Genomic DNA, 27,109 nt, shown 5'->3' on the forward strand with positions numbered 1-27,109 from the left:
CCTCGTCTACTAAGAATTGCGTGCACGTGAAAGAACCCCTGGTGCTCAAAATTGCCGCGGCGACCTCTGTTCCACCACCTCTCAACTCCGCTGTGGTATTGGTGTCATTGAATACCATCAACTATTAAGCAAAGAAAGTGTTGCCTTCAAAACTTATCAGGTTATAAAATAATAATTGTCTGCCGCACTACAGCAGAATCTCACACACTTTTTCAGAAGAACGAAAAAAGAGTCCATGCATTTGTCGTGGAATCTTCCGGGCTCGAATGTTGTAAACCACGAAACTGCGTCCAATAATGCCTCCGGACAGATGACGTGACCCATGCCACAGGAATGCGGGCGTGCGAACACGGATTCAAAAAGGAACGAGAAGGACAACACAAATGTCGACTATAAACTGAAAGGCGCAGTGGCGGATAAGAATGAGGTCATGAAACTCATCTTGTGAGCTCCAGGGAAGGTAGCGACAACCCATTAATCATGGTGTGCATTCGTGCAAGACAGCTTTTTAGGCATGACAACTCCTCTTTGCGCCATATAATCGAGAGCTGACTTACAAACGTGCTGCCACTGTGGTAACACCCCATGTCTCGGCCATGAGGCGCCCCTCTTCGTTCTTACGGTCGACCAGAACTATACAGTCAGGAAATTTTGAACTACATTTGCAGTTGCAACGAAAGGTTAGACGCTGTTTCACCAGTCGATGAACCATTACGCACAATTATTCTCCAGAAACGCGACGCCCGAGAACAAAGTGTACCTTTTGAATTGGCATGCCACATAATTATTAACACCCTCTATTATCTTGCATAACAATGAATCATTATGCTTCATCAGTTTTAATCTTCGCTAGTCCTCGAAAGTGTACGTGATTGGCGGGTTGGCGCTGCAGGTGAGCGTGTGGTGATGGGTTTTATGTCCTCATTCTTTTTCCGGCACTGTGGTACCTTTCAGTTGATAGTCGCGGTTTGTGTTTTTTGTTCGTTCCTACTAGAGTCTGTGTTTGAACGCCTGCCTGTCAGTGCCCAACAAAAACGAAAAATGTCATTTCAAACAGCTTATCTCAGGAAAAACACACACAGGAAATAAATTTTGTAGTCCGATGGGTTCGCGGACGTACTAGTTTCTCTGGCAACGATATAGCGCACCAAGCTTGTCGAGAAACCTTTCTGTCAATGCAGGTGGGACAGAAACCCGAAAAAAAAAATAGTAAAGTCGACGGTAATGCAGTTCCACTCAACGTGAAAGCTGGGGAAGTGCAGAGCAGTGATTTGTTTTTGTTTTCCTTGTGTTTATCTTGTTTTACACTGCGTTTATATTGTGTTTAACTATTCTTTTACCGATGTTGGGATGAGCTTGCTTGCGCTGGCGAGCAACTTCGGCTTCTCGGGCGCGCACCGCATGATCAGCCCTCCGTCTGCGCTGTCTTTCACGGGCGAGGGCCCGCTCTCGCTTCAAGCGTGCTTGCTGCTCGGCGTTCATGGCGGGAAAGAACGTCCCGGGGCGCGGGAACGGCTCTCTTTCAGCGCCCTAGCGGAATCTTTCCACTTCTGAGGCTGTGGCTACCTCTCTTGACTAGTTTCGGTATCAGCTTGGAGTTTTCATTATTTGGGGTAATGAATGCGTTAATTCGTGATTTTTTTTCCTTTTTTATAACATTTTATACTTATTTGGTTTATATTTAATCAATTTTAGGGGAATTCTGTGGGAATTTTATGTCTTACGTAAACTTTAGTTGTGCGTGACACCCACCGCCGAGGGACGACATACTGGGCTGCTAAGATGCTCCGCATTTAAAAGAGTGCGACATAAGCGGAGACAGCCACTTCACCAAAATTTTGAGCATTACCAAATTATTAAAGAACACTGAGTTGCAGATAAACAATTGAATTATTATGTACTCCGCCTGCCCCATATTGTAGGTCGTAAAACGCCGTCAGACACCCCCTTAAAGTGGTACAGCCCTTGCAATGTCCCTAAAAGCCTTCTTAGTTGAGTTAGAAACTTACTTGTTGAAACATTGCGCCACACCAAAAAGTCCACATCATATAGACGATTTCATCCAGCGCCACAGCGCTCTGGCAACTCTGTGCGCCGGCATCCGGCGCCCTTAGGAAACTCCCGGTAGCCGTTCCTTTTGCTTGTTTTTGCTGGTATCTGTTCGCTCGCGCGCTCGTCCTGCGAATATTCTGTGGTATTTTTCGGGCATATCGATATAAGTGCGACTTGTGGCATTCAGTGCGTTGCATGACGGCGAGTAGCTCTTGGACCATAGACTGTTTTCATTACGTTTACTCGTCAACGGTGTTTTTCAAATTTGGGAGCCTACGAAGAGCTCCCAGATTTGCTCGGCTCACTTCATCCAATGTACGTTACTACGTGGAGTAGCCGGACTGCTGTAATGCTGAATAATAAAAGTGCTACTGCACGATTGTACTGGCCGTATGTCGTGTAATTCACGCGAGAGCAGCTCGACTCTCGCCCCGAGTTTGCCCGCTCGTCCATTTTCTTGCCTCGGCGTGGATCGCCATGCTACGAACATGAGTTTAAAATATTGTTTAACGGGTGCCATGCTGCCGTCGTTTTATTTTAATGTTTTTCGTATCTGGGGCACAACTGCACTTCCGCAGCTTTACTACCTAGGTACATGTGCGCATTGGTTTGTCATGTTTAACGTCAAAAAGCGGCTCCGGCTATGACGGACGCCGAATTGGAGGGCTCCGGATAATTTCGACCACCTGTGGTTCTTTAACGTGCACTGACATCGCACAGTACGCGGACCTCTAGCATTTCGCCTCGATCGAAGAGCGACGGCCGGGGCCCAAACGGCGTCTTTCGGGTCAGCAACCGGGCATCGTAAACGCTGAGCCATCGCGGCGGCATGTGAGCATTCGTATCGGTATCGCAGAGCAGAATCGCAGAAAAGTTAGTGATTTTCGTGCATGCATGTAGGAAGTTTCGGCCACATTCTAAAAGCATTTACGAATTAACGGAGGCCAATAATGGATTGCAGTCTCGTGCCGAACAATACAGGTTTCATTTTGTTAGAAGTGTGGTAAATTCGTGAGCACTTAAGTTAGTCCCATTTCAGTCGACCTAGGCTTCTTGCACTAAATGACTTTTGAGAATGTACAGTTATTTTTGAATGCATATTGAAAAGCAGAAACAAGGCATATGACGAAGAAAACATGTGCATGTACACATGCACAGCTTACCACTTCATCATCCATCTTGCAGCAATATAAGTGCCATTGCGAAATGAAAAACGCCCGTGTGCTTGTGTTGTAGGGCACGTTAAAGAACCCCAGGTGGTCAAAATCAATCAGGAACCCCCTACTACGGCGAGCCTCATAATCAGAACTGGTTTTGGCACGTGAAACCCCAGAAAGAAGAAAAAAACTGCTATTAAAGTTTTTCTAGTTTTCGGCAGTCCCATTACCTGCCTTGAAGACAACAGTCTGCGTTCATTGCATGTCCTCACTAAGATGCTGCGCTTGTTGCTCCGGGTAATTGTAACTGAGGGAAGGCGTTTGGAGCTCGGCGAAAACGCAAATCGCACATCATCGTCCAGCGGATCGGGCAGCTCTCTGCCTCCAAACATCAGCTTTTAACGACACCGATCTTTTGCTTCGGTGCTAAGCGCCTTAAAGTAGTCGCTCGTCATCTCGACAATATTTACGATGTAGAATCAGCATCACAGATTCCACCAAGCAGTACAAACACCGACACGACACGCCGGCCTCACGTCGCGCATGCCTTCAAACAACATAGTCGGAAGTGCTTCTAGCTCTCCTGCCGGAAGTTCCGATGGGGCAACCAATCAGCGGCAAGCGAGGTTTGTTTGTAAACACTGAAACCGTCTATACTTAAGGAGCGCTTTAATGTTTAAAGAGCAACGGTGGAGGGTACCGGCGACAATACCGGTGGCGAAGTGCTTTCATACACACTGGTATTGAATACGCTTCCTTCAATACTATATTGCCATATGGCCGTACCGTGGAAGGTAAGTCCAGGACGTTAGTTTCTGATGGGTTTCCTTCATGAATATTTAGCGGATGAGATGGATCAACTGCCACCAGAAGAACAGCAGAGAAGCCTAACTCCTGCGTCACCCTCCGACCGCCTTGTTACGTCACCCTGACACACTAGTGCCCACCCCCAGCTGGCGGAGGGTGGATATGAATCGCGGAAGTGGTAGCTAGAAATTATCACAAAGATGTTTTCAAATTCAAACACCTGCATGTGCAGACACATAGAAACACACACACACACACACACACACACACACACACACACACACACACACACACACAAACACGTGTGATAGTGGCGGCGGTATAATGATGTACCGAGATGGAGCAAGGCGAGCATACTAGCAAAATAACCGGTAATTACACGTCTTCACACATGTGGCACTGTGGTGTAGTACTTTTTTATCGCCGTGGGCCATACTTAATACTGAGCTCTTGATTTTAGTTGCGAAGCACCTTATGGCGGGGGCTTTGTCCGTCCCTCCCGCGGCGTCCCACACCCCACACCGCATGCGCGTCCCCTCCCCCTCTCTCTCTCCTCTCCTACGCTCCCCCCTTTCTATCCTCCAGGAAACCGGAGCGGCGCGCACGACAGGTGGTGCGACAGCTGCATCCTGGGGGCACCACGGTAGTTCCGCGGTATGAAAATGACGGAGCGCGCGCGCCTTATTCTCTCTCCTGTGCAGCGCCGCGATGAGCGCTCGGGCCGCTGCCGCGAAACCATCACCCGCTGAAGCTAACCATCTCCCCGCTGCTTCACATCCACACATGGTTCCCTTAAGCGGGAGATAGAGTAATTTTTTAATGACGACCATTCTGTGTGATTGTAGTGGTTGTTATTGATATAAATTGTCATGTTTTATAATAAGTACACCTAGAGGAACCCAAACTGTTTGCCGAAGGACCTTTCGGTAGAAGTTGCATAGAAAACACGAGCGGAAGTCGCTTGCACAGGGGCGGCACGCAGGAGAATCACCTCCTTTTAGATCTTGTTATGCTACATGTGTATAGATATCTTCGCTACTTCGATGAACTGTAGTTGATTACTTACTGCCATATGAAAAATCATATGCCAAATGATTAACACAGGCCAATACCTGACATGTTTTTGCGAGATCGCATCAGGACGTGGTGTGTTTATAGGAAGTTGCTAAACACACCGGGTAAATCGCACATGATAGTTTTAAGACGAAAGCTTTAAGTGGTTCATACCCCCGATGTTCTTCGAAAAAAAAAAACGCGTCGTCCGGTACAGTGGTACAAAAATTGTCATCATCAGCAATGGCTCATACCCTCCTAAGCAAGCAAAATGCAAATGGCTCATCCGTCTCGTAATGCAGAGGCTACAACCATTCGGCAACGTGAAGCGAACATGCATACTTTCATTGAAACCACCCATACAACACACAGAACAGCATACGTTTCATTCCCCTGCTGAGAGAATTCAACTTAAAGTCGAAAAGAAACGTCGTTGGTGCGAGTCTGACACCGCTATACGAGCGCGCGAAGCCGCAGCTAAAACGAACCGAAGAATCCGAACAGCGAAAGCAGCATTGCGACGATGCGAGACGGCGCATTACCAAGTGTACAGTAGGCTTTCGCCTTCACGTGTTACAGGAGTGTAACATGGTGCCGAATTTTTTTCAATTTTTTTATACGCGTCAAACTCCAGTAGCGCATGCGTCTGTTTAGGTCATCAATGTTCATTCGTACATTGCTATTTTCGAATGGGGAACCAAAGTGTGTATCCAAACACTCATGCATGACGCTGGCCATCTCTAACTCACGTGTCCTTGCCCGTGTTTTCGTGCTTTTGGCTTACGAACACAGCTGGAATTGGAAAATGCGAATATCTATAAAAGTAAAAAAAAAAAAAAAACGGAACGCATTGTTCGGGCTGCATTTTGATTGATAGCAGAAAGCATAAAACGGATAATTAAACAATATGTTTACTTCAGACATCGCATTACCACATTCTATTGTAAACATACCTCCGCTAAATTTATAGCTGTGTTTTCCATGGTTGTTTAGGACAGTGCTTCAGGCTTGCATGGTTGATTGCGCCAAAAAAAAAAGCGTTCGTGTGCTCAACGTGACCATGCATCTCAGTGCCACCTGTTGCAGTGTGTGAAAGACATGCATTGTGAGGACAAAACGAACTATCGAGGTCAAATACTCCGGGGCAAGGCTCAGGGGGAGGGGGGAGGCCGCGTACTACGCGGCACGCTAGCGCCCGGGCGGCTGTATCTTGAAAGTGTATCCGAAACGGGCGCCCGGGCGGGCGCTAGCGCCCGGGCGGCTGTATCTTGAAAATTTCAAATGTGCGCGAAACTGCTCTCTCTCTCTATTTCCTTTCTCTCTCTTTTCATCCCTATACCCCCTTGCCCCAGTGCAGGGTAGCAAACCGGACGTGCGTCTGGTTAACCTCCCAGCCTTGCCTCTCTTCTATTTCTCTTTCTATCTCCCTCACACAGAGCGGTGTCTTCAGCCGTGATTTCAGCTGATACCACAGGTGGAACGCGCGCTCACATGGCTAAGTTGTTGCATAAAAAGCGTCCCCCACCCCCGGAAAAAAAGTAGGCAAGTAGGTTTCGGAAAGCATTCGTCGTGTTTCATTTGGACCGTGAAGAAGACGACTCTATTTTACATTATCTGTAACAAAACAACGCAAAAAGTAAAGTAAAGAACGCAGTAGCCTTCTCAGAGTTCACAGAGCAGATTGGATTTGGAAAAGTACATACGACATTTGATCACATTTATGACGTCAATCAGGTAATACAAACTTCTGAGAAATACAACCAACCTTTATATTTCACCTGTAGACCAAGGTGATGGTGAATAGAATGCCACGCGAAGAAGAGCTCGTGATCGGTCATCAGCCTCCTAAAGCTGCTCAAGAGCACGTTTATTCTAGTGGTCGCAAGGAAGATTGACTAAAAGAAACTTTCGAGGTGAACAAAAATTGGTTGTAGTTCAAAATACCAGCCATTCGCTAGCCAAGGCGTGTAGCCTGACCTTTACCATGATGAGGATAATTTAGTAGGTGCGACTTGAAACAAACTGGAAGGCGGCGGTATGCATTCCATTTTACGAATTTTTACAATTTTACTCACCATTTTACTGATTGGTTTGGGTTTCTCTACGGCTCTATTTACATATCAGCAGTAAAGGCAATTCCTCGCCACCTACCCTCCAACACGTGCCTTCTTTCATGCGGACCCGCGATACGCCCATTCCTAAGGGCTGTAGACTTACGCATGCCTTTGGCTTCGGTACTACTGGCAGGCATGGACCATTTTGTCTAGTAGTACGCGCGCCTCATGTCCATAGCGTCAGTAAAGGAAGAGCCCTCCTCACACGACCACTGGGCAGTGGAGACCATTGCTCTCTCAGGCCTGTTGTTTCAACTTCGTCCGAATCACATTGTGTAGTCCGATTACGCGCACGCCAGCCGGTGGCCGCTGGGTCATCGTTGGTGTGGATTATCTCATGCTCTACACGGCCACTTCAGCGCTTCCAGCAGTCACAGTGCATGAGGTTGCCTTGCTCATCCTGCACCCCCAGGTTGTTTCGGCACAGTGCGCCTTGAAAAATATCCAGCGATAGCGACGGTTCCTTCCTCTCTCAGGTCGCAGAAGTAATAATTCGCGAACGCAAAATCATCCATTATGCGCTTTCAACCTGACTGAGCGTTTAGATAGTCTCAGAACCAGTGCTCGCAATCCGCAGTAACTGGATGACTGAGCGCTTTAATTGACCACTAAATTGATATTCGAGGAATTGGACAAATGGTTATTAGGGATCCCGCAGTACGAGGTTCCCAAACAATTTTGACCACTGAATTATTGTGGCAGTGGCACCAGCGGTTTCTCTTTCCGATCATGGTGGCTTCAGGTAGCACGTGCTCTGCGTTGGAGTACGCTGAGCACGTGCACTGACACTCCACTGTACTGGAAACAATAGAAAACGATCGCCTGAAGGCACTGCTGCTCCTCCTGACAGCGCCCCCAATGTAGAAATTGCAAGCAGCGCGGTCGCTCCGCGGTGCAGTCTCCGCTTTGTTTACATTGTTTCGCCCGCGCTTTCCTTCGCTGCTCGTGCTCACGGCGCTCCGTTTTCGACGGCGGCAGATCGCCTGCTTGCTGAACAGCGATGCAAAGACTGCAGTGCGTTTCAAGACGGTTGCCGAAGCCAACAGTTTTTTTCGTGGCGGCAACCTCAAGAAAGGGGAGCGTCTGCTTCCACACGTGTGTGGTGTTCAAAAATTGCGGGCGGTGATATGACAGTGAAAGCCAAGTGCGTGTCGGAGGTGTCCAACAAGATTGTATACGACATCGAGTTAGAGGAACACACCGAGTTCAGTCATTTAGTCACTTTTATTTCTCTATGGTGCAGTAACAAAGCGGTCATGCATGCTTGCAGAGATGTGCAGAGACGGTGACGATTGCGGTTGCTTTCGTTGGTCGCTGGGCGCGCACACACGGCTGCTCTCAATTTGGCTCCTCGGAGTGGCATCAGCACAGTCGGAACAGAAAGAACACATTCATTATGCACCAATAAGCCAATAAAATTAATTAACGATGTAAGTACTACATATGTGCATAATGCCTTATATCATGCTGTATACATATTTAATGTATATCATGCCTTATTCAATGCTAGAGTCATGGCAACTCATTGCATAATTGAGCAAGGTATCTTTTCACTGGTCATGAGAAATCACTCGTACAAACTGCTCCGCCAAATGAACCCAGGTCCCGGTAACCAGCGATTACCTTGGGACCAACAGCACGAGCGCAAGAATTAGCGATACATGGCTCACCAAAGCAAATCTAGCTTCTCGTCGGACGAATGCCCCGCCGTAGTAAAAGTAAGCTCACACCGTTGGCCGGTTACTACACGAAACGAACGAAGATTCTTGGCGGTAAGAGTGAAGCAGGAAGAATGTGCAAGGTGGCAATTACTTTAAAACATGCTTGGATATTGTGAACCCAGAAAGCATGGCCAAGCAACAAACATAACGCGCGCGTCTCGGGCAGCTGCTTTGCGATCTGCCGCTTACCGACGCATGCGATGACCGCAGCTTGCATTAAATACCGATTGCCACCACACAAAAGACAAGTAACGTGCGGCCCTATTTGTTGCCTGTACAACTAGGAATGCAGCGTTTGGAAAAGGGATATAATTATCTTGAGCCAGTCTTTGCCGATGGCGAGTGAACGAACAGTACAATCAATTAAATTCTTGGGTTTTACGTGCCAAAAGCACAATATCATTATGAGGCGCGCTGTAATTGAGGGTCTCAGGAATAAATTTGACCACCGGTGGTTCTTTAACGTGCGCATAAATCAAAGTACATGGCAAGAACTGTATTCTTGCATTTCGCCCCCATCGAAATGCGGCCGCCGTGGCCGGGAATCGAGCTCGCGCCGTCGAGCTTAGAGGCGCAACACGTGTGCATTTACCGCTAAGCTAACACGGCGGATGTCACTGTACGATTCAACTACGCGACACGTCTAAACAAACGGCCATGCGCTAAATACAGGCACATTACTATTGCGTTTTTATCGAGCGGCCGTGATATTGCACGCGAATGCGAAAGTACGTGACTTACTTGACTCGGTGCACTGCAGTTATCCACGCTTGTCGTCTGTTCTCCTCGTACCACCTCTCAGGAATTCTAAGAACTTCACGGGCGGCTTTCGACTTTTCGAGGCTCTTGTGGCAATCAACAACACAGCAGTATTGCGTGCCACCTTTCCTGGTTGATGAAGTCTCGCTCGCCGTCACGAAAACAACGCACGCGGTCGCTCGCGCCGTAGAGAACACGGGCGCGCGCTGGCCCGGCGGCGACTTTCGACACTTCCATCCTTCCGCCAGGGAGTGGGCGGCGCTGGTGCCGCGCGGGCAAACTTTAGGTTGCCTCGTCTATACGCACTAGGTTTGCTTCGCTTAACGCCGTTCCTCTTTTATTAATCGCGCTGCGTGATAGCTTGGACACCCTGTATATATATATATATATATATATATATATATATATATATATATATATTAGTGTGAGCGCTAACTGTGCAGTTCATCATCGTCTTCATGTGTATATACCCATCCTCATGATCATCATCATTTTGTCGGGTGGGTGTTCGTGGGCTGTCTCGCGCTGTGTGAAAATACAAGAGCTCTGCCTTGGTCCCGGGCGTCGTCTCAGAAGTCGTGGAGGTGCTGGCTAAAAAAATATATCATCATCATCATCATCATCATCATCATCATCAGCCTATATTTATGTCCACTGCAGGACGAAGGCCTCTCCCTGCGATCTCCAATTACCCCTGTCTTGCGCTAGCGTATTCCAACTTGCGCCTGCGAATTTCCTAACCTCATCATCCCACCTGACTTTCTGCCGTCCTCGACTGCGCTTCCCTTCTCTTGGTATCCATTCTGTAACCCTAATGGTCCACCGGTTATCCATCCTGCCCATGGCCTGTCCAGCTCCATTTCTTCCGCTTAATGTCAACTAGAATATCGTCTACCCCCGTTTGTTCTCTGATCCACACCGCTCTCTTCCTGTCTCTTAACGTTACTCCTAAGATTTTTCGTTCCATTGCTCTTTGTGCGGTCCTTAACTTGTTCTCGAGCTTCTTTGTTAACCTCCAAGTTTCTGCCCCGTATGTTAGCACCGGTAGAATGCAATGATTGTACACTTTTCTTTTCAACGACAGTGGTAAGCTCCCAGTCAAGATTTGGCAATGCCTGCCGTATGCACTCCAACCCAATTTTATTCTTCTGTAAATTTCTTTCTCATGATCAGGGTCCCCTGTGAGTAATTGACCTAGATAAACATATTCCTTTACAGATTCTAGAGGCTGACGGGCGATCCTGAATTCTTGTTCCCTTGCCAGGCTATTGAACATTATCTTTGTCTTCTGCATATTCATCTTCAACCCAATTCTTGCACTTTCTCGATGAAGGTCCTCAATCATTTGTTGTAATTCCTCTCCATTGTTGCTCAATAGGACAATGTCATCTGCAAACCGAAGGTTGCTGAGATATTCGCCATCGATCCTCACTCCTAGGAGTGAGGAAAAAAATATATATTATGCATGAAAAATATATTCATTATATATAAATATAATATATATTGTCGACTGTCGGCCTTTCTGACGCATTTGCCGCTAAATTGCCGTTTTTATTATACATATTTATTTAAAAAACCGCATTTCCCCGAAGGGAGTATGAGGAAGTGCGAAGCACGGGTGATGCTATGAGGGGGCGCGCGCGACTAAACTGCAGAGCCGAGCGAAGGAGACGGCAGCGTGAGAGCACGACTGACGCGCCGGCGCCACACACACAACACGTGACGGCGGAGCGAAACACGCCAGGCGGTTGGAGAGGGGGTGAGCGGTGGAGAGAGTACGCACACGAGGGGCTGTTACCGGGCGAGGAGGGAGCTGTCAGCGCGAGGGGAGAGGCGGCGGCCGAGGGTGAGTGCAAACCTAACGGGGGGAGAGGCACACCAGCTGCATGGCGCCGTGACGTCACGGCGCGGAGAGGGTGCGAGGAGCCGGCGCGGCGCGCGCAGCCACGGCGCGGAGGCGCCAGCTGCACAACGCGCCGTGACGTCACGGCGCGGAGAGCGGTGCGGAGCCGGCGCGGGGCGCGCGCAGCCACGGAGCGGAGGGCGGAGCGCGCGCAGTCACGTGGGGCGTGACGTCGCTGCGCGTGTTGCTACAGACGCTCCTTTCCGCTCCTCGCGCCGTCGCTAGGGGAGAGGAGGAGGAGCGCGGATGCCGGCGGAGTTTTCGGGGTCGCTTAAGAAGTGCATTCGCACTTAAAATGACCTGTGGAAGATAGCGTAATAGTAGGCGTTGAGCTAGAGTGCTCGAAGAGGCGGACGTTTGCAGCGCGAGTAATCAAAATTCATGAGTGTATATAGACACGTTGCTTCCGCCCGGTGCCGCTCACTGCAGCTGGCGCATCTTCGTCAACGGAAACGATCACAAGGAACTGCTTGGTCCTACCTCCACTCTCGTGAGCAGTAAGTCGAAATAAATAAAATTGAATCCACGTTGTAACATTCGCGGGGCTGGTCATACTCTACGTTGGGGCCTGCAGATAAGATTGCCCCGCCTTTGCCGCGATATCTTTTCTTTCTTTTTTTGCCACACCCTGATTGGCTACGTAGCGCACAAAAAGCGCGTCGCTGCAAGAATAAAGGTGATTGTCTTCCTGGCACTTCGTGGGTCGTCTGTTCCATGGGCCGGTCGTCCTGCCGCTCTCGGCGTCGAGCCGCCGAATACGTAACAACGTACAAAACAGTTTTGTCTGGAGTACCTCAAGGCAGTGTTTTGGGGACTCTTTTATTTCTTATCTTTAATAATGATTTCCCTACTGATATAACCGTTCCGCTAAGATTGTTTGCAGACGACTGCGTAATATATAAAAGGATTGAATCTTTAAATGACCAGTTAGACCTCAACACCAATTTAAATAAAATTCTACAACGGTGTAATGAATGGCAAATGTCACTGAACCCAGTAAAATCAGTTTGTATGATTATAACAAGGAAAGAGACGCCCCTGATGTATAAATGCAGTATCGCTCCCCATGAACTTGTAAGAGTAACAGAATATAAATATTTAGAATTAATATTTACTTCAGACTTGAGATGGAACATTCACATCAATGAAGTTTGTAGAAGGGCAAATAAAGTTCTTTGGGGCCTCATCCGAAGATTGTATAGCGTAACTCCTGAAGTGAAAAGCCTGGCGTATAAGATACTAATACGGCCAATCTTTGAATATGCTAGGATAGTATGGGACCCACACACTTCTACTAACCGCCATAAATTGGACAGAGTTCAACGACTGGCTTCTAGATTTATATTTAATAAATATCAGGGCGTGCACTCTCCTACTGAACTATGCAGTCGTGCAAACCTTTCCGCGTTAGAATTAAGGACGAAGTTTGACCGATTAAAATTTTACTTTTTAATTATTCATCACCTGGCTAAAATAAATTTATCTGAATACTGCGTAATTTCACCGGATCAACGCTTCAGACACAGGCACATCTTATACATACAGCCGCCAATAACGCAAAATGATACATTCAAGTATAGTTTTTTTCCAGGGGGATTAAAGAATCGAATGAATTACCGGATTCAGTTGTCACATCTTCCTCCGCCAGTGACTTTACTGCTGGTTTAGAGAATGTTATCTTCTCTGATATTATTGCGTCTTAGCATGTATTTTTGTTTTGATCAGCAAAAAACAAGTTATTTTGTCTTTGTTCACTGCATGTCACTTTTTATAGATACTGACATTATACGGCCTTGTATCTTTTTCTTTTTTTGCTCGAGATGTAGCAGAATTTTGTATCTTTTCTTCTATTTTTTTCCACTCCTGTAAAGGCCCTTAATTGGGTTGACAGTATAAATAACAACAAACTACAACAAAAATAAACGTGTTCTTATTATAACCTTCAACTACGCGCCTGCTCCGCACCTCGCTTAATTTGTTCTGTGATAGCGCATGCCCACGAGTTGTTTGAGGCCGCCGTTCGTTCAAGTCATGAAAAATCTTATGACGCAATGTGGGCCATCCGATGTGACCAGGACTTGCAACACGGTACGTACCTACTTATCGGCAGGGCGCCTTTTACCGAAGTGTTTAGGGGCAGACTAGTGATTCAGATTGTTTTAATTTTCCTTTTTTTGCAGCAGGATCCCCAGTTACAGGAAGTTTTATCACCACCAAGGAAGCGCAGCACATCCACAAGCTGCCGGCTCTTGTGCCGATGTATCTCACAACAGAAATTCCTGTCATTTGTTCACTTTGTTCACTTTTGAATTATGCGTAAATACAGCACAGAAAATGAGCAAGTCGTGGTTTCTTTCTTTTTTTGTTGTTGGGTGAGTTTTTCATAAGTCAATGCTATTAAGCTATCGCTGAGCACTGGCTACCTACAAGAATACTCCAGATGCCGTGCTCATGAAACCCTGAACGTCATTGAAGTTAACGAGAAGGGTCTAAAGTAGAAATTTACCTCGATAGAATTATTGTAATAATATAATGTCTGGCAAAATTGAAAACTTAATTACTTAATTACTTATCTCCACCTAGCGGATTTCCGCTGAACTATTACGTCATACACTTGCCTTTGCTTCGAGTTGTCGACAAATTCGACTTCGCCCTGCCATGTGCTAGCCGCCTGGTTAGCTGAGATGGTAAAGCGGCTGCCCCGGAAAGGCCGTGGTCCCGGGTTCGAGTCCCGGACCAGGATGAATTTTTCTTCAACTGCGAGGCTTTCTTTCGAGGAACCCGGTTGGGTTTCCATGGTAGGAATTGCTAGATTTGGGTGGGTGTCTCAGTTTCCCTTTAAAATTGAAAACTGTAGAACATCGATACCATGGCGCACATTTTCGCGCAGTGCTCGCAATATAGTTTTTCTTTTTTTTTAGAAATGCCCGTTTTCTGCGAGATCGAAGAGGTTACTCGTATTTCTTACAACACTAGGAAATAATTATGAGCCTTCCCCTAAAAAAATGGATAAGAATGAATGCCAACACTTTTTCATGGGTGCATTTGCCCTTTATAAGACGCCGATATCACATCTTATCCTGGAATTCGGTGTCGTTTGCTCTACAGACTACGTTGTAAACGACGAGAAAAACCTTTAAGTGTGCATGTTGTTGCTGCCTAAAGGTTCGCGACCAGTGGTAGATGCACGCACTCTCAAATGTCAGCGCCTGTTTTTTACCCTTGGTTGCATTGTTTTGAATTTGAGAAAACTCATGTTTACGGCCTACTTCAAACTTCAAACGTACAAGACTGCCTTGACGAGGAAGAACTCGCGTTCCTTGTCAGATATGAGCGGTGGTAAATGCGTTCTACAGAGGGAAGTTGCATTCTTTATTTATTTATACTGTTGTTCCGGATTTATTCCTGCTGGCATCCTCTCAGAAAGGCCGTTTTATTAAACTAAAAATGTGTTGCGCTAGAGGATGATGAATTGAATTGCATTGAATTGAATTTTATTTACCATAAATGTACACTGATGTACATAAGCACTGAGGATGGCAGGATAAAAGCTGCATAACGGCAGCTTGACTTGTGCCACCTCCCCGTGAACGGGCAGAAACATGGCAACATATTCATTATAAATACTTATGGCAAGATGTAAAAATATACGCACAGCTAGAGGGGTGAAATGAAGAAAGTAGTTTATAGGAGTTTCACTATAACTGAAGGCAGCACAGCCAATGTGCGCATAGTATTTGTGATGTCGTGTATTTGCATTCTTCTCAGGGACAGAGCCTCGAGCACTGAAAGTAACTACTGCACTTTCTCAAAGAAGTCTTTAGACTGCCCGATGCAGAAAATTGCAGAGCTCGCAATCAGGACCCCGGAAAGCTTCGGGCGAGTCTCCTTTCCTAGGGGCCGTAAAAGTGAGGAAGATGGACAAGTCGTGCTTAATGCGGTGGAATACGGTACCCGTTGGTCGATATCACTGGCTTTGCTTAGAAAGCCAAAAACAATTCTCAATACTGTTGTACTCCTTACACAATCTACAATTCAACAATATGAAATGTACATTAAAACCTTACAAAATTGAATATCGGTGATACTGTATCCAATACGTGAATCATATGAATCCTGCTAAACATGATAGTAACCCTGAGGTGCTCACAGGGTAAGGCGCATTTCCCCTAACTCCGCCAAACGTAATAAAGTAAAATGTATATGTTTCATTTCACACTTGACGACGACCTCAAACACTGCCGAGCTTCACGCCATCCAGTTGAGCATTTCGTGTTTAACATGCGAGTGAATAAACGCAAATGAGGGTAAGTCCGCCGCGAGGCTCTCGGCCTGTCATTGTATAGAGCCGAAATATTTGTTCTATTCTTTTAGGCTGTGAGGCAATGTGCAGAAGATAACAAATTTTTGTCCTTCATATTACATTGCTGAGCGAATAAAGCTGACATCCATTTGGCATTAAAAGGTGTAATCAAAGCTTCAAATATCGCCGGGGTGAAATACTTCATCAGCAATTTTGCCCGCATGACATTTTATAAAACTTAAGTGTCAGAGCGCGTCGGTACGGAAAGCATTTCTATAACACATCCAATGCGAACTTCGTGTATAAATGCAACATATCGGGGAGCGCGTTCATTGAGCACCGCTGTGTTTATATTCGGCATCGATGTGAAAGTGCTTTGTGGTAGGCAATGTATTGCGTGGTTCTCATCTTGATTGTAACTATTATGGGCGTTGCGTGCAATCAATTTCCAGTGCCTAATATTACGCAAGAAGGTGAGTTATACTAATGGTTTAAATTTCCCTTGAGATGTTGTGCCTGTGGCCGCTGAGCGTAAAAGATAGACCAAGATTGGTGCAACATTTCATTAGAGACATGTAATCATTATTTTTGCTTTTGCATCCGCAGTGCAGTAGGTATGAATGTGCATTAAACTAACACACGATTGTCCGTAGCTATACTGATAGCCCGTATCAGAAGTATATGTTTCTAATTTTCACGCAGTTTCAGTGCATGGACACATTTGGTTTTTAAAGTTACCTTAAAATGCTGATATTCGCAAATTAAAAAAAAAAAAACTGCGGCACGACCCAACTCACGATCACTGTCGACGGTAATGCGTTTAGCATTGTATCAATATAACGTAACAACATATGACCACCGTCGAAATGACATATGTATGAGGCATGTATGGCAGCGGGACTCCTCTTGCGCGCTTCCCGAAGAATATTCGGCGCCATCTAGCGCCGCCGCCGCGAAGCCTGCGAGTGGCCTCTGAAATGCATGGTGGGCCGGTGCGCGCGAACGCTTAGAAACGCGTCATGCGGCAACAGGGCTCCTCTGTCGGACTTCATTCTGGACACGCTCCACCATCAAGTGCCGCTGTCCAGAAGTCTGCACGTGGCCTCCAAGACAAGAAGCGAGGTGTTCCGGTGCGTGCGAGTGCAGATAATTTCCCACTCGCTTGCTGCACACTCAGTGGCCTAAGTTCGTGGCCTAGATGGCGCCAGAGTAACGCGTGTCAGGCTTATGGAAATAAAGCTCCGCTGCATGAGCGGGGGTCTGACTGCGGCGGCTGCTGCGAATGGCGCCCACGCGTCACCCACGAGCTGCCTCTCGCCATCTCCCGATTAGCTAAAGCCCCTATATATAAAAAGTAGCGCCATTATTAGATCTTGCCGCCACCGCGCTCACCCTGGCGTTTCCTCCTCGGCGCCTCCTGTCGCCCCAGCCTCCTCCATTCCCCTATTGGCCAATCAGCGTAACATGGAAGCCGGCGTTGCGCTTTTGTATATTTTTTTCGTTCCAGCGCGCTCCGACCGCCATTCTCGGGCCTGTGCGACGAAACTGCTGTACGCACAAACGGATCAAACGTGTTAGGGACAAGAACTTCGTTGTGATGGCATGCTGCTGCGCCCTAAGTGGCCGCAGCCGACAAGGCGAGGGCAAAATGCTTTTTTTGTTTACCATCCGGCGAGCGCAAACGCTTCCCGCACACTTGGTATTTGCGCCGTCTCGCATCGTCGCGTTGCTACTACCAAAACGGCATTATTAAGGCCAGTTACTGACTGAGGAAGCAAAATCGCGCCTCAGAAACTACTCCGCAGGGCGCGATCGAAGTTTTCCGCGGATTTCCTCTGGTAGCGCGTTATCTGTCGTCTGCCACGGCAGGCCCGACGTAGGCGGCGCCACTGTCGATATCGCGCTTCGATCGCGCTGGCCGCGCCGAGAGCGAGAGTGGAACGGAGGAGGAGGGAAGTGGTTGGCGCTACTTTTTATATATAGGTGTTTTACGATTAGCGAGGCAGTCGTGCCACACATCGCTCCGTGGCGCACGAGACAGATTATCCGCGCCAGCGATGACATTGTCACGTAGTAGTGACAGTGAAGAAAACAGTCGTAAAACTGCGTATGACGAAACTGGTTGTTTATTGGGCGAACCTGTGCCCACAAAAGCAAGTTGCACTCGTAGCACAACGATAGCGGCGAGCACAGTCGGCAATCGTCGAAACCTGATCAGCGGCGAAACGCGTCGGCTTTTATACATGAGTCATTCAAGGTTCCAGATTAACCCCTGGTATCCGCGTGTCTTCCAGAAAGTTGTAGACAATTCGCGTCGCTCATACAATCAGATTACATGAGCGTCGGTGACAACAGACAACGGATAGAAGCATCGATAACGTTCAAGAAACTTCCGATACATGCAGGCGCGTACTGTGCCTAGCGATAACGTTGAACATTTGTTAGCCGGTGAAAAGCGTTCACCGGTGAATGATAAACATGTACACGTGTCGATATCGCGAAATGAAAACACGTATAGAGCTGCGCTCAAGGGCGCGATCTTGTACGCGTTCGAAAATGGAACGGAGGCGTTCCGTTCCATCGAGCCACACACGATTGGTCAATTTCAACCGCGACGTTCAAATTGACCAATCGTGTGCGGCTCGATGGAACGGAACGCCTCCGTTCCATTTTGGAACGCGTACAAGATCGCGCCCCTAATTTCGAATTAGGGATTATCGTAATCGTCGGGGAATTTTTTGAAGTTTAACTGTCATTATAACGTTACCCCATGGCCGAGCCCAGTGACATGACCCGGTTAGGTGCAGGAACGTACAGTCAGCCGCCAAAGCTTGCGGGATCTGCAATGCGTGGGGGAGCGACGCTGATGTTGATTTATTCGCATCCCCTTTGAAACGGGGCGGTGACAAATAGTCACCTAGCCTGCTGGATTAAATCAGGTATACTATACATGTTCTTTATCTAGCATTTTTGTATAAGTCTCAATGATATTTTGCATTTTTTCCCCAAAATCTACATTGCACCGCTACCTATGATTTTAAGAGATCGGGTCGTATCAATCTCTTCCTTGCTTTTTTTCCGCCAATACTCTAATCGTCTCTTGCTTATCTCTACGGCTGATCGGTTGATCTTTCCTTCTACTTTAAACCCCAGGGCTTCTGGAAGTTGCACGTCACCTACAGTTCTAGCTGGGTGGATCCCTTCGCATTCCGTTAGGATGTTCTGAGTGGTCTCCGGATAATTACTGCAGCGTACACATGCCTCATCTAGTTCCACAAAATTTAATTGCTGCGCCATCTGTCGTCACACAGCGTGGTACCGAGGCTCCCGGCACTTCCGCGCACTTCCGCAGAACTGCCGGGAGCCTCGTCACCACGCTGTGTAACGGCAGTTGGCGCAGCAAATAAATTTTGCGTCGCTCCGCCAATTATTGCAGATGATCCAAACATTCGCGGCTGGCTGTACCTCTTCGCTGGCATCCATCGTCGTCCTGTATTTTTGATGTAAGACAGGAATAGCGCTATTAGGCTGGATGATATAAATGACTTATATTTACACATAGGGAGGTGAAGGGCGTAACCATTCATTTTCTGCGCTATCTATACTAAAAAGATGTATTCGTGACACAATACTGTGTAATAAAACGGATAAATTGTCTATAATTTACTCCTCTTCTTTCCAGCAAACAGAACTTATTGGAGCAATTTAGCAAAGCTAGAAATCGAGAAAAACTTGAAGATGCATGTATACAGGAATCGCGCAAAATACGTTGTGCTTTTCCTGGGAGATGGCATGGGCGTCAGCACGGTTACAGCTGCTAGGATCTACAAGGGCCAAATCCTGAAGAACCACAGTGGCGAAGAGACTGTTCTTTCTTGGGAGAAATTTCCATATGTGTCCTTATCCAAGACATACGGACTAGACACACAAACATCTGACTCGGCCAACTCAGCTACAGCGTATCTTTGTGGAGTCAAGGCCAATATTGGTACAGTTGGAGTGGACTCCACTGTAAAGGTAGGCAGTAAAAATGACTTACAACCGTATTGCAGGTATATAATTCATGCACTTTTTTTAGAAAAAATGTAGTGCATCCGGTCACGATAAATATATAAAGAGCATAAAGCAGACGGTGACAAGATAGACGAGAGAACACTATGTATATTCATGATGAACAGAATCCAACTAGCTTAACTTGCTCTATTTCAAATGCCCAGCCATTAATGCACATGTTGCACTTAAAGTAGGTTTTTTTAGTCGTTGTGCCTTCGTTTATTCCAAGTATCTCACTCTCGTGAACTAGCAGCAAACGTAAGAAACTACTTGCAATATGCTGTCGCGAGACCTTGTGAGTGACTTGCTACGCAATAAAAATACGCAACATCTGACGAATAAGAGACGCACCGATTGACGCGACATTGAGGTATTTTCGTATTGTATGCACAATGCGCAAATGCAATATGTGCTTTGCTCAATGACGTTGTAGCTTTGTTTTCACGTTTTAATTGACACTAAAGTTTTATTTAAATGGCACGTGCGTTTTCTTGGTTTACTGCTTTGTCAGTTCAGAAGCAGATTATTGGCTACAATTTTCAGCATTCCGCTGCGCTTTCTGTCACATCTTTTCGGTTCTTTGATAGTAGATTTACTGCTGCGCTGCCAGGTACAATTCTCAAGTCATGCCTGGTAGATAGTTGATAAAGTTTTGGGTTATCAGAACATACGATTAGTAACAACTAGGAACACATCAGCAGTTCTTATGGTCACAATGTCTTTGTGCTCGTCAGTAATACCATCCCACGACGCGCTTCGAGTGTCGTGGGGGTTCGTCGCGCCATAGTAAACACCCACCTGGCTGTTCAGCCGTATAACGGGAAGAACGCTCCACATTGTGCTGATCTTCTTAATGACTATTACCGCTTACCGCCCAAACACTCACACCGCGGTGATAAGACCTTTCTGGTGCTGCTGCCTTCTCCACTTGGCATAAACTTTCCTTGTCAATCATTTTTTCCTCTCAGAAGGATCATTTAAAGGTCGACCACGCTCAAGAAAATCATCAAATGAAAAAGTAAACTTCTGAAAGGTGTGATTGTAATCTAGCAGTAGAATTTCTAATATTGTGTCGCATTAAACGGAAGGATATTTCGGCATGTCTCATACGCTTGGAAGCAAACACTGTCAACTTCGAATTTATCTCCATCGCGCTGAATGTCTTACAAACACAAGTTTCGACATTTGTAGCACTCCAATGTATCATGTAATATTGCCAAAGTATTGTGCTGCAGTTTCCTTTTATTGAATGATACTAATAAAAATCAAAGCATCAAGAGTTGCCCGGAAAGCGCGGTGGGAGGGGGGGGGGAGTTGGAGTCGGACGGGAGTGTTGTTGATGATTCTGTAATTGATATCCTAGTCTTTTTACAGCGTGTTTTTGTGTGCAGCACTTGTTCCATCAATTATTGATGTACTTCTTTTCAAAACGTAGCTTTAGTGTGTTTGAAGCGCTTTCCGTAAATGCACATGTACATCTAACTCTGTGGATTGGAATAAGATTGCCCTCTACATGTCACGGCCGCAGGAAAAGCCGTATTTCTTAAAGAAAGTACGGATACAAGCAGGAATCGGGAATTGAAAGTCTTTTAATAAAACGTGTTTCTGGGCGAGGTGGTTCATTATCCATAGAAATTATTAAAGCGCAAGTAACTGACACGGCAAATACAGAGAGCAGGTCGTGTGAGCAGGAGGGCTGCTCTCGGGCTTCTCCGTGTTTTTTTTTTTTATTTCCTTTAGAGAAACTGCTTTTATTAAAGAGATAACTAAAAATAAATGCTTCCAAAGGCAACTAACACAACGCAGAGCTTCTTGTTTTCGAAAAACACGTGGGATGGTCTTGGAGAGTAAAACTGCATTTTCGTTCTCTTGTGGGACGTTACTAGATATTTGGGTACATCGTAACTGTATAGCTTCCTCTGCTTTTGATGATAATTTGAAAACTGCCTTCAAAAGGCATTGTAGTGGTTGCTTGATTGATCTTCACACGCATGTGCCATTAATTCCTGATGCTGTCATTCTTGAACATTAAAACTTATATTTTACTACGAATTTATGTTCAGAAACCGCGAGAACCTTGGATTTCTATTAGAAGTATCGGGTTTAATGAATAGCCAATATTTACTTAATTATTTCAATAAATCATTTGAAGATGGCGTACAAACGGAGCATGGTAAACATCGAGAATAAAAGTTTTAGCTGAGTTAAATTCACACTTAGAATAATTGCTTTCGCACTGTTTCTTTAATCACGTACGTGTGTAAGCAGTGACTAGGTGAGGCTATTGCATTGTTATTGTCTGGGTATTGAAGTATAGCGATCATGTCACGGCATTATCGGCCTACAATGTCAAACACATTACCTAGTCGACCGAGTCTGCCGAAATAAAACGCTGGTATAATGAATGCCTTATCTTTGCAGGGTGGACAGTGTCACAATGATACGACAGCGTACGTGGACAGCATTATGAAGTGGGCTCAGGAGGCCGGCATGTGGACGGGCATTGTGACCACGTCTACAGTCACCGATGCCTCCCCAGCTGCTGCCTACGCCCACTCTGGCTACCGCGAGTGGCAGCATTCTGTCCCGGATGGATGCAATGCATCGGATATCGCGAAGCAAGTGATCTACGACTCGCCTGGCAATGGAATGAGGGTAACGGAGCTTACACTGTTTTTTTAGCATTTTCTGAGCTGATGACCCACCGTGGTAGTGTAGTGGTCTTGGCATTGCGCTGCCAAGTTCGAGGTCATGGGTTCAAATCGCTGCAGCGGCGGCCGCATTTAGATCGGGGCGAAATGGAAAAACGCCTGCGTACCTTGCATTGGGTGCACGTAAAAGATACCCATGCTGTCACTATTCACCCTTGGTTGGTCACTAGGGCGTGCCTCATAATCATATCTTGCATCTGGCACGTAAACATGCAGAATTCAATAAATATTCTCTGACCTTACACTGCAACGAATTCATCTGAGGTTTACAAATACAAAATACTAGTCTAAAATTAAACAGATTCACAAGTTAAATATTTAGCAAGGTAGACGCAGACAAGGAAAAAGTAGGAACAACACAGCCATGGCCATTTAACGGAACATTTATTGAAAACGGGTAGATTAAGTATGCATTGGCAAAAACAAACATGAAACAAGATAGGTGTGTCAGAAATGGGCTGACACAATCAGCAGTCACATGAGCTGGGGTTTAGTTACATGTTTTTTTTTTTGTTATAAAACCAGTCTTGCCTAGTTCGAGTGATAAATATCTGACTCAAACAAGGCTGTACAGCTCGCCCAGTACTCCATTCGTGAACAAAAATTCGCCAGGTAGGTTGAACACTATACCATGCATGGCCACTTATTCTGCTGTTGGAGCCTTTCACGAGGCGGAAGACCATCCTAATGTCAACATTGAATGTATTTCAATGAGCACACCCTTCAGTTACGACTTATAGTTGGAGCATGGACTAACGGCATTTCTGCATTCTGTGGTATGCCGGCATCTTTGTCTTTTAGGGGCGAAGCTCCTTAGGGTGTGGGTCTGTCCCTCCTCTGTAGTATGTAGCAGTAAGGTAGCCACGTCTACTTTTATGAAAAAAAAAATTCCGAAAGTTGTGTCCGTAGCGCGGAATCGAACCAGGGACCCCTCGCTTACGAACGCGCGGCGCAAACCACTACGCCACGACGCTTTCTTTTTCTTTATTGCCACATTGAACAGCACAATTACACAGAAACATACATTCGAGGGAACAGACTCCTGGAACTGGCTTCGCGCTATCCCGTTAATATTCGGGCATGTTTAACAATGCTCCAACTCTTGGGAGCCATTGAGGCTCTGGGGTTTGAAACTGGTACACAGTAATAATTCTATTAATGCTTTCCTTGAAATATAGCCGTATCGGTTTCGCGTCTATGTCAGCGTTCCGCACTGCCATCCTAGATCGCCAAATGCTGTGCAGGCCCAGGAGCATAATGAGGTCAAATGGAATACCATCCTCATGTTCAACTGGCAACCACTACGCCACGACGCGCACATGGACACACGCACCACGATGACAAAAAGTTGTCGCAGTTTCACCCGAAAGGCGAAGCATCAATTGCGATAGCAACTTAGTAGAGAGCTATACGGAGTAAGGATAGTAGTTTTATCCGCTGTTCAAACTTGGACATGCAGCAGCACCGGCAACACACAGCATTGTTGTCGACGCCTTCGGCGTTTTGCCCGCGTTCGCACAAAATGCGTGCGGCGTTGGTGACTGTTGCCGGAGCCTCTGATATAAATAGGCACTTGGTGCCGCAGCTAAACGTCGCCTCCCTTCCCTGCCCCCCCCCCCTCCCACGGCCTTTCGTGCGTCAGAAGAAGGCGCGTTTGCTCTACATATATGGTGCTTGTAAAGGAGGAAAGAGACGCCTACTTCTGCAGCCCTTAAGGGAGCACGGCACAGAACGCGCGTTTGTTCTCCGCCGTGCGCTCACTCCCCGTGAAAGCGCGCGTCCCTCGCGCCCTTTCACTTGCACATACAGCGTTCGGCGGCGCGCGGCGACGATTTCATCTCCATTGACGTCATACGGAACCTCACGGCGACGGCGACGGCGACGGCAACGGCAACGGCGACGGCGACGCCGACGGCAGAAATCTGCTTTGGAGTGTCCATATAATTGCTATCGCAATAATAAATACCCAACATTAACGAAAGACTGCGCGTTTCTAACGCGTTTGTGCTAGCGCATTACGGCCCGTGCAAGAAGCTGGTGTAAGACGCTGTGGCCTCTCCGCCTTACCCCCGTATTATAAACGCTCCTCGACTTGAACTTGACTTGCCACCGCCTTGGGCAGCGCGTTAGAAACGCGTTGAAGGCGGTGGCAAGTCAAGTTCAAGTCGAGGAGCGTTTATGAATACGGGGGTTATACTCTCTCAGCAGTCATGTGATGGCGTGGGCAAACGCGGTGCACGTTCCGGCATGTGTGAACGGCTGCGCAAGACGCTGTGGCCTTTCCCCCTTACTAGAGAGTACTGCACGTTTCTAACGCGTTTGTGCTAGCGTCCCCTTAAGCGGGAGATGGTGCAATTATAATGAAGTGCGCTGTTATAAAATAGGAATGACGTCACATATGGCGCGTGTCATTGGTGGAAGTCAATCGTTCGATTTAGTGCGGCGAGACTGGGCGAATTACACGGAAGATTCACGGTTTACCGATGATTCCCTCCGGAGCTTCGCCCACTCATCATCATTCACCCCGTGGATATGCGGTGATTTTTTTTTACGAGACACTGGCCTAAACGAGATACAATAATTTGGTATGTTTTTTCTGTGTTTTCTGCTTGCTTTTCTTATGTCCTGTACGTATCATTTATCATTACATTTATCATTGCATTTATCACTGCATTTATCATGTATCACTTATCATTGCGATAGTGAGGTAGAGTGTTGCGCTTCAACTTCTAGGACGGTGTTTAACTATACGCGGGCCCGACTAGCGTGGAGGTGACATACCCGGGTGCGCCAAAACTCCTGGCACCCTTGAAAATTTTAATACGACGTGTAGAACCTATAATGACATATCGCAGGTGCCACTACACTGCCCGTAAAGAACCACAACAGTAAAATTACATCAATTTCAAGTTTGAACACGAATATATGGTTCTCCACTGTTATTATTTAATATTTTGAGAAGATTCAAGATAGAAGGCATGTGCTGTGAATGTAATGTCTCATGAAATTTGTGTACGCGCGGGCTGCCGTTCTCAAACTGCTCAGGAATTATTTAGTCAATCACACAAGAATTGCTACGATAAACATTACTGATTAAATACTGTAGCAACATTACCCGCTTATACAGCATGCATAAGCCTATACCATACGTATGCCTAAATATTGCGAAACCCCACGGCGACGACGTCGAAAATTCACTTGGAGTGCACATATAATTGCTACAGCAATATCGTAGGGAAAGAGTTACACGAATTCCGCTTTTCAGGCAAATGAAATACTCGGATATTGCAAACTATGCGAATTCCACGAATTGCCGAAATCGGTTTCAGCGACGCTTTGGTTGGTGCTTGCGAATAGTATATTTCTTGGTTAGAGATAACTTGACTGAGCACACGGCGAATCTGGAGACGTTTTCTTGTGATTATAATTAAGATGGACACTCGAGGCGTTATCACACCATCGGAGGCCCCGTTCTCGTGTGTTCCTCCTCGACGGTGCATGCTTGGCACGCACACGGAGGGCCAGAGCGAGGGTCTCCATAAGCGGTGAAGGCTGCAAAAACGACGCTGCAATTTGGACGCGCTGTCAATGCTACACTCCATCACCTCGATGGCGGAGGCAGGTCAGACTCGTAGGGGCTGGAGTTACATGTGCAGGGCGCTTTTCGAAGCCTGCTAACATTTCTGAAGGATACTGCTTTGGCCTCTCGGTTATAGGCATTATTTGTGTTCGGTTTTGTCCTGTCTGTGTCTCTGTCATTTCTTTATTTCCTGTTTTCTTTCCTCCTATTTTCATTTCCTCTATTCCTTCTTCAAGAAAGGTAGGCAGGCGTTGTGCCCCTCTCGGTGCCAGTTGTCAGCTTGCTCCCTCCTTATTTCCTTCGTGTCTTTGTCTTTATATGTGTACATACCGAATAATAATATTAATTTCGAGGAGTTTGAGGTCAACGAAAAAATATCGCTGGCTCTCCCGTAATCGAGAGTAGTGTAAGCATGAAGTGGCTACCGGCAAACCAGATTGGTTTGAGATGACACTACCCACACTCTTAAAATGGGTGTAGTGCATGTTCGCAACGACACATCCCACCACACCGCACCACCCGACAGCATGCCATACTTTGCACTGGTCCATGAAGCTAGAAGAAGAAAGCTGGCTGAAGGTGGCACGACAGGAAGCGAAAGACGCCAGGGAGACAAAGCGCACTGCCCAGCTAGAAGAAAAAAAATGCCTTGCGCCATCTCTCGATGGGACGCCAAATCCCGCTCCGCGGAGCTCACGGGCCCCTGGCATTCAAAAGAGCACAGACAACCCTGTCTCAGCGCGAAACGATGACAATAAGTCTAAGGTGCCCTGTATCGGCCGTTTGAACGTCGCGATTGGAAATGACAAATAAAATTCAGCGTACTAAAAGTTACAGCTTGAGTGGTATTGTGAACAAACATTAGGAAGAACTCGGAAGCATTATTTTTTAACTTC

The 27,109-nt window shown here is 46.6% G+C and overlaps 1 protein-coding gene across 1 annotated transcript in view; it reads left to right on the forward strand.

The window, feature by feature from the left end:
• Positions 1 to 16,204: 16,204 nt before the first annotated feature.
• The window catches only part of LOC119454249 (alkaline phosphatase, tissue-nonspecific isozyme), a 169,747-nt gene continuing 158,842 nt past the window's right edge, over positions 16,205 to 27,109 (forward strand). Inside the window, exons 1-3 of the mRNA XM_037716225.2 lie at positions 16,205 to 16,342; positions 19,552 to 19,886; positions 22,344 to 22,492. Coding sequence (XP_037572153.2) covers positions 16,258 to 16,342; positions 19,552 to 19,886; positions 22,344 to 22,492 — 569 coding nt within the window. The 5' untranslated portion in view covers positions 16,205 to 16,257. The remainder of the gene's footprint in view (positions 16,343 to 19,551; positions 19,887 to 22,343; positions 22,493 to 27,109) is intronic.

Source organism: Dermacentor silvarum, chromosome 5 (assembly GCF_013339745.2).
Source record: "Dermacentor silvarum isolate Dsil-2018 chromosome 5, BIME_Dsil_1.4, whole genome shotgun sequence".
Lineage (NCBI taxonomy): Eukaryota > Metazoa > Arthropoda > Arachnida > Ixodida > Ixodidae > Dermacentor > Dermacentor silvarum.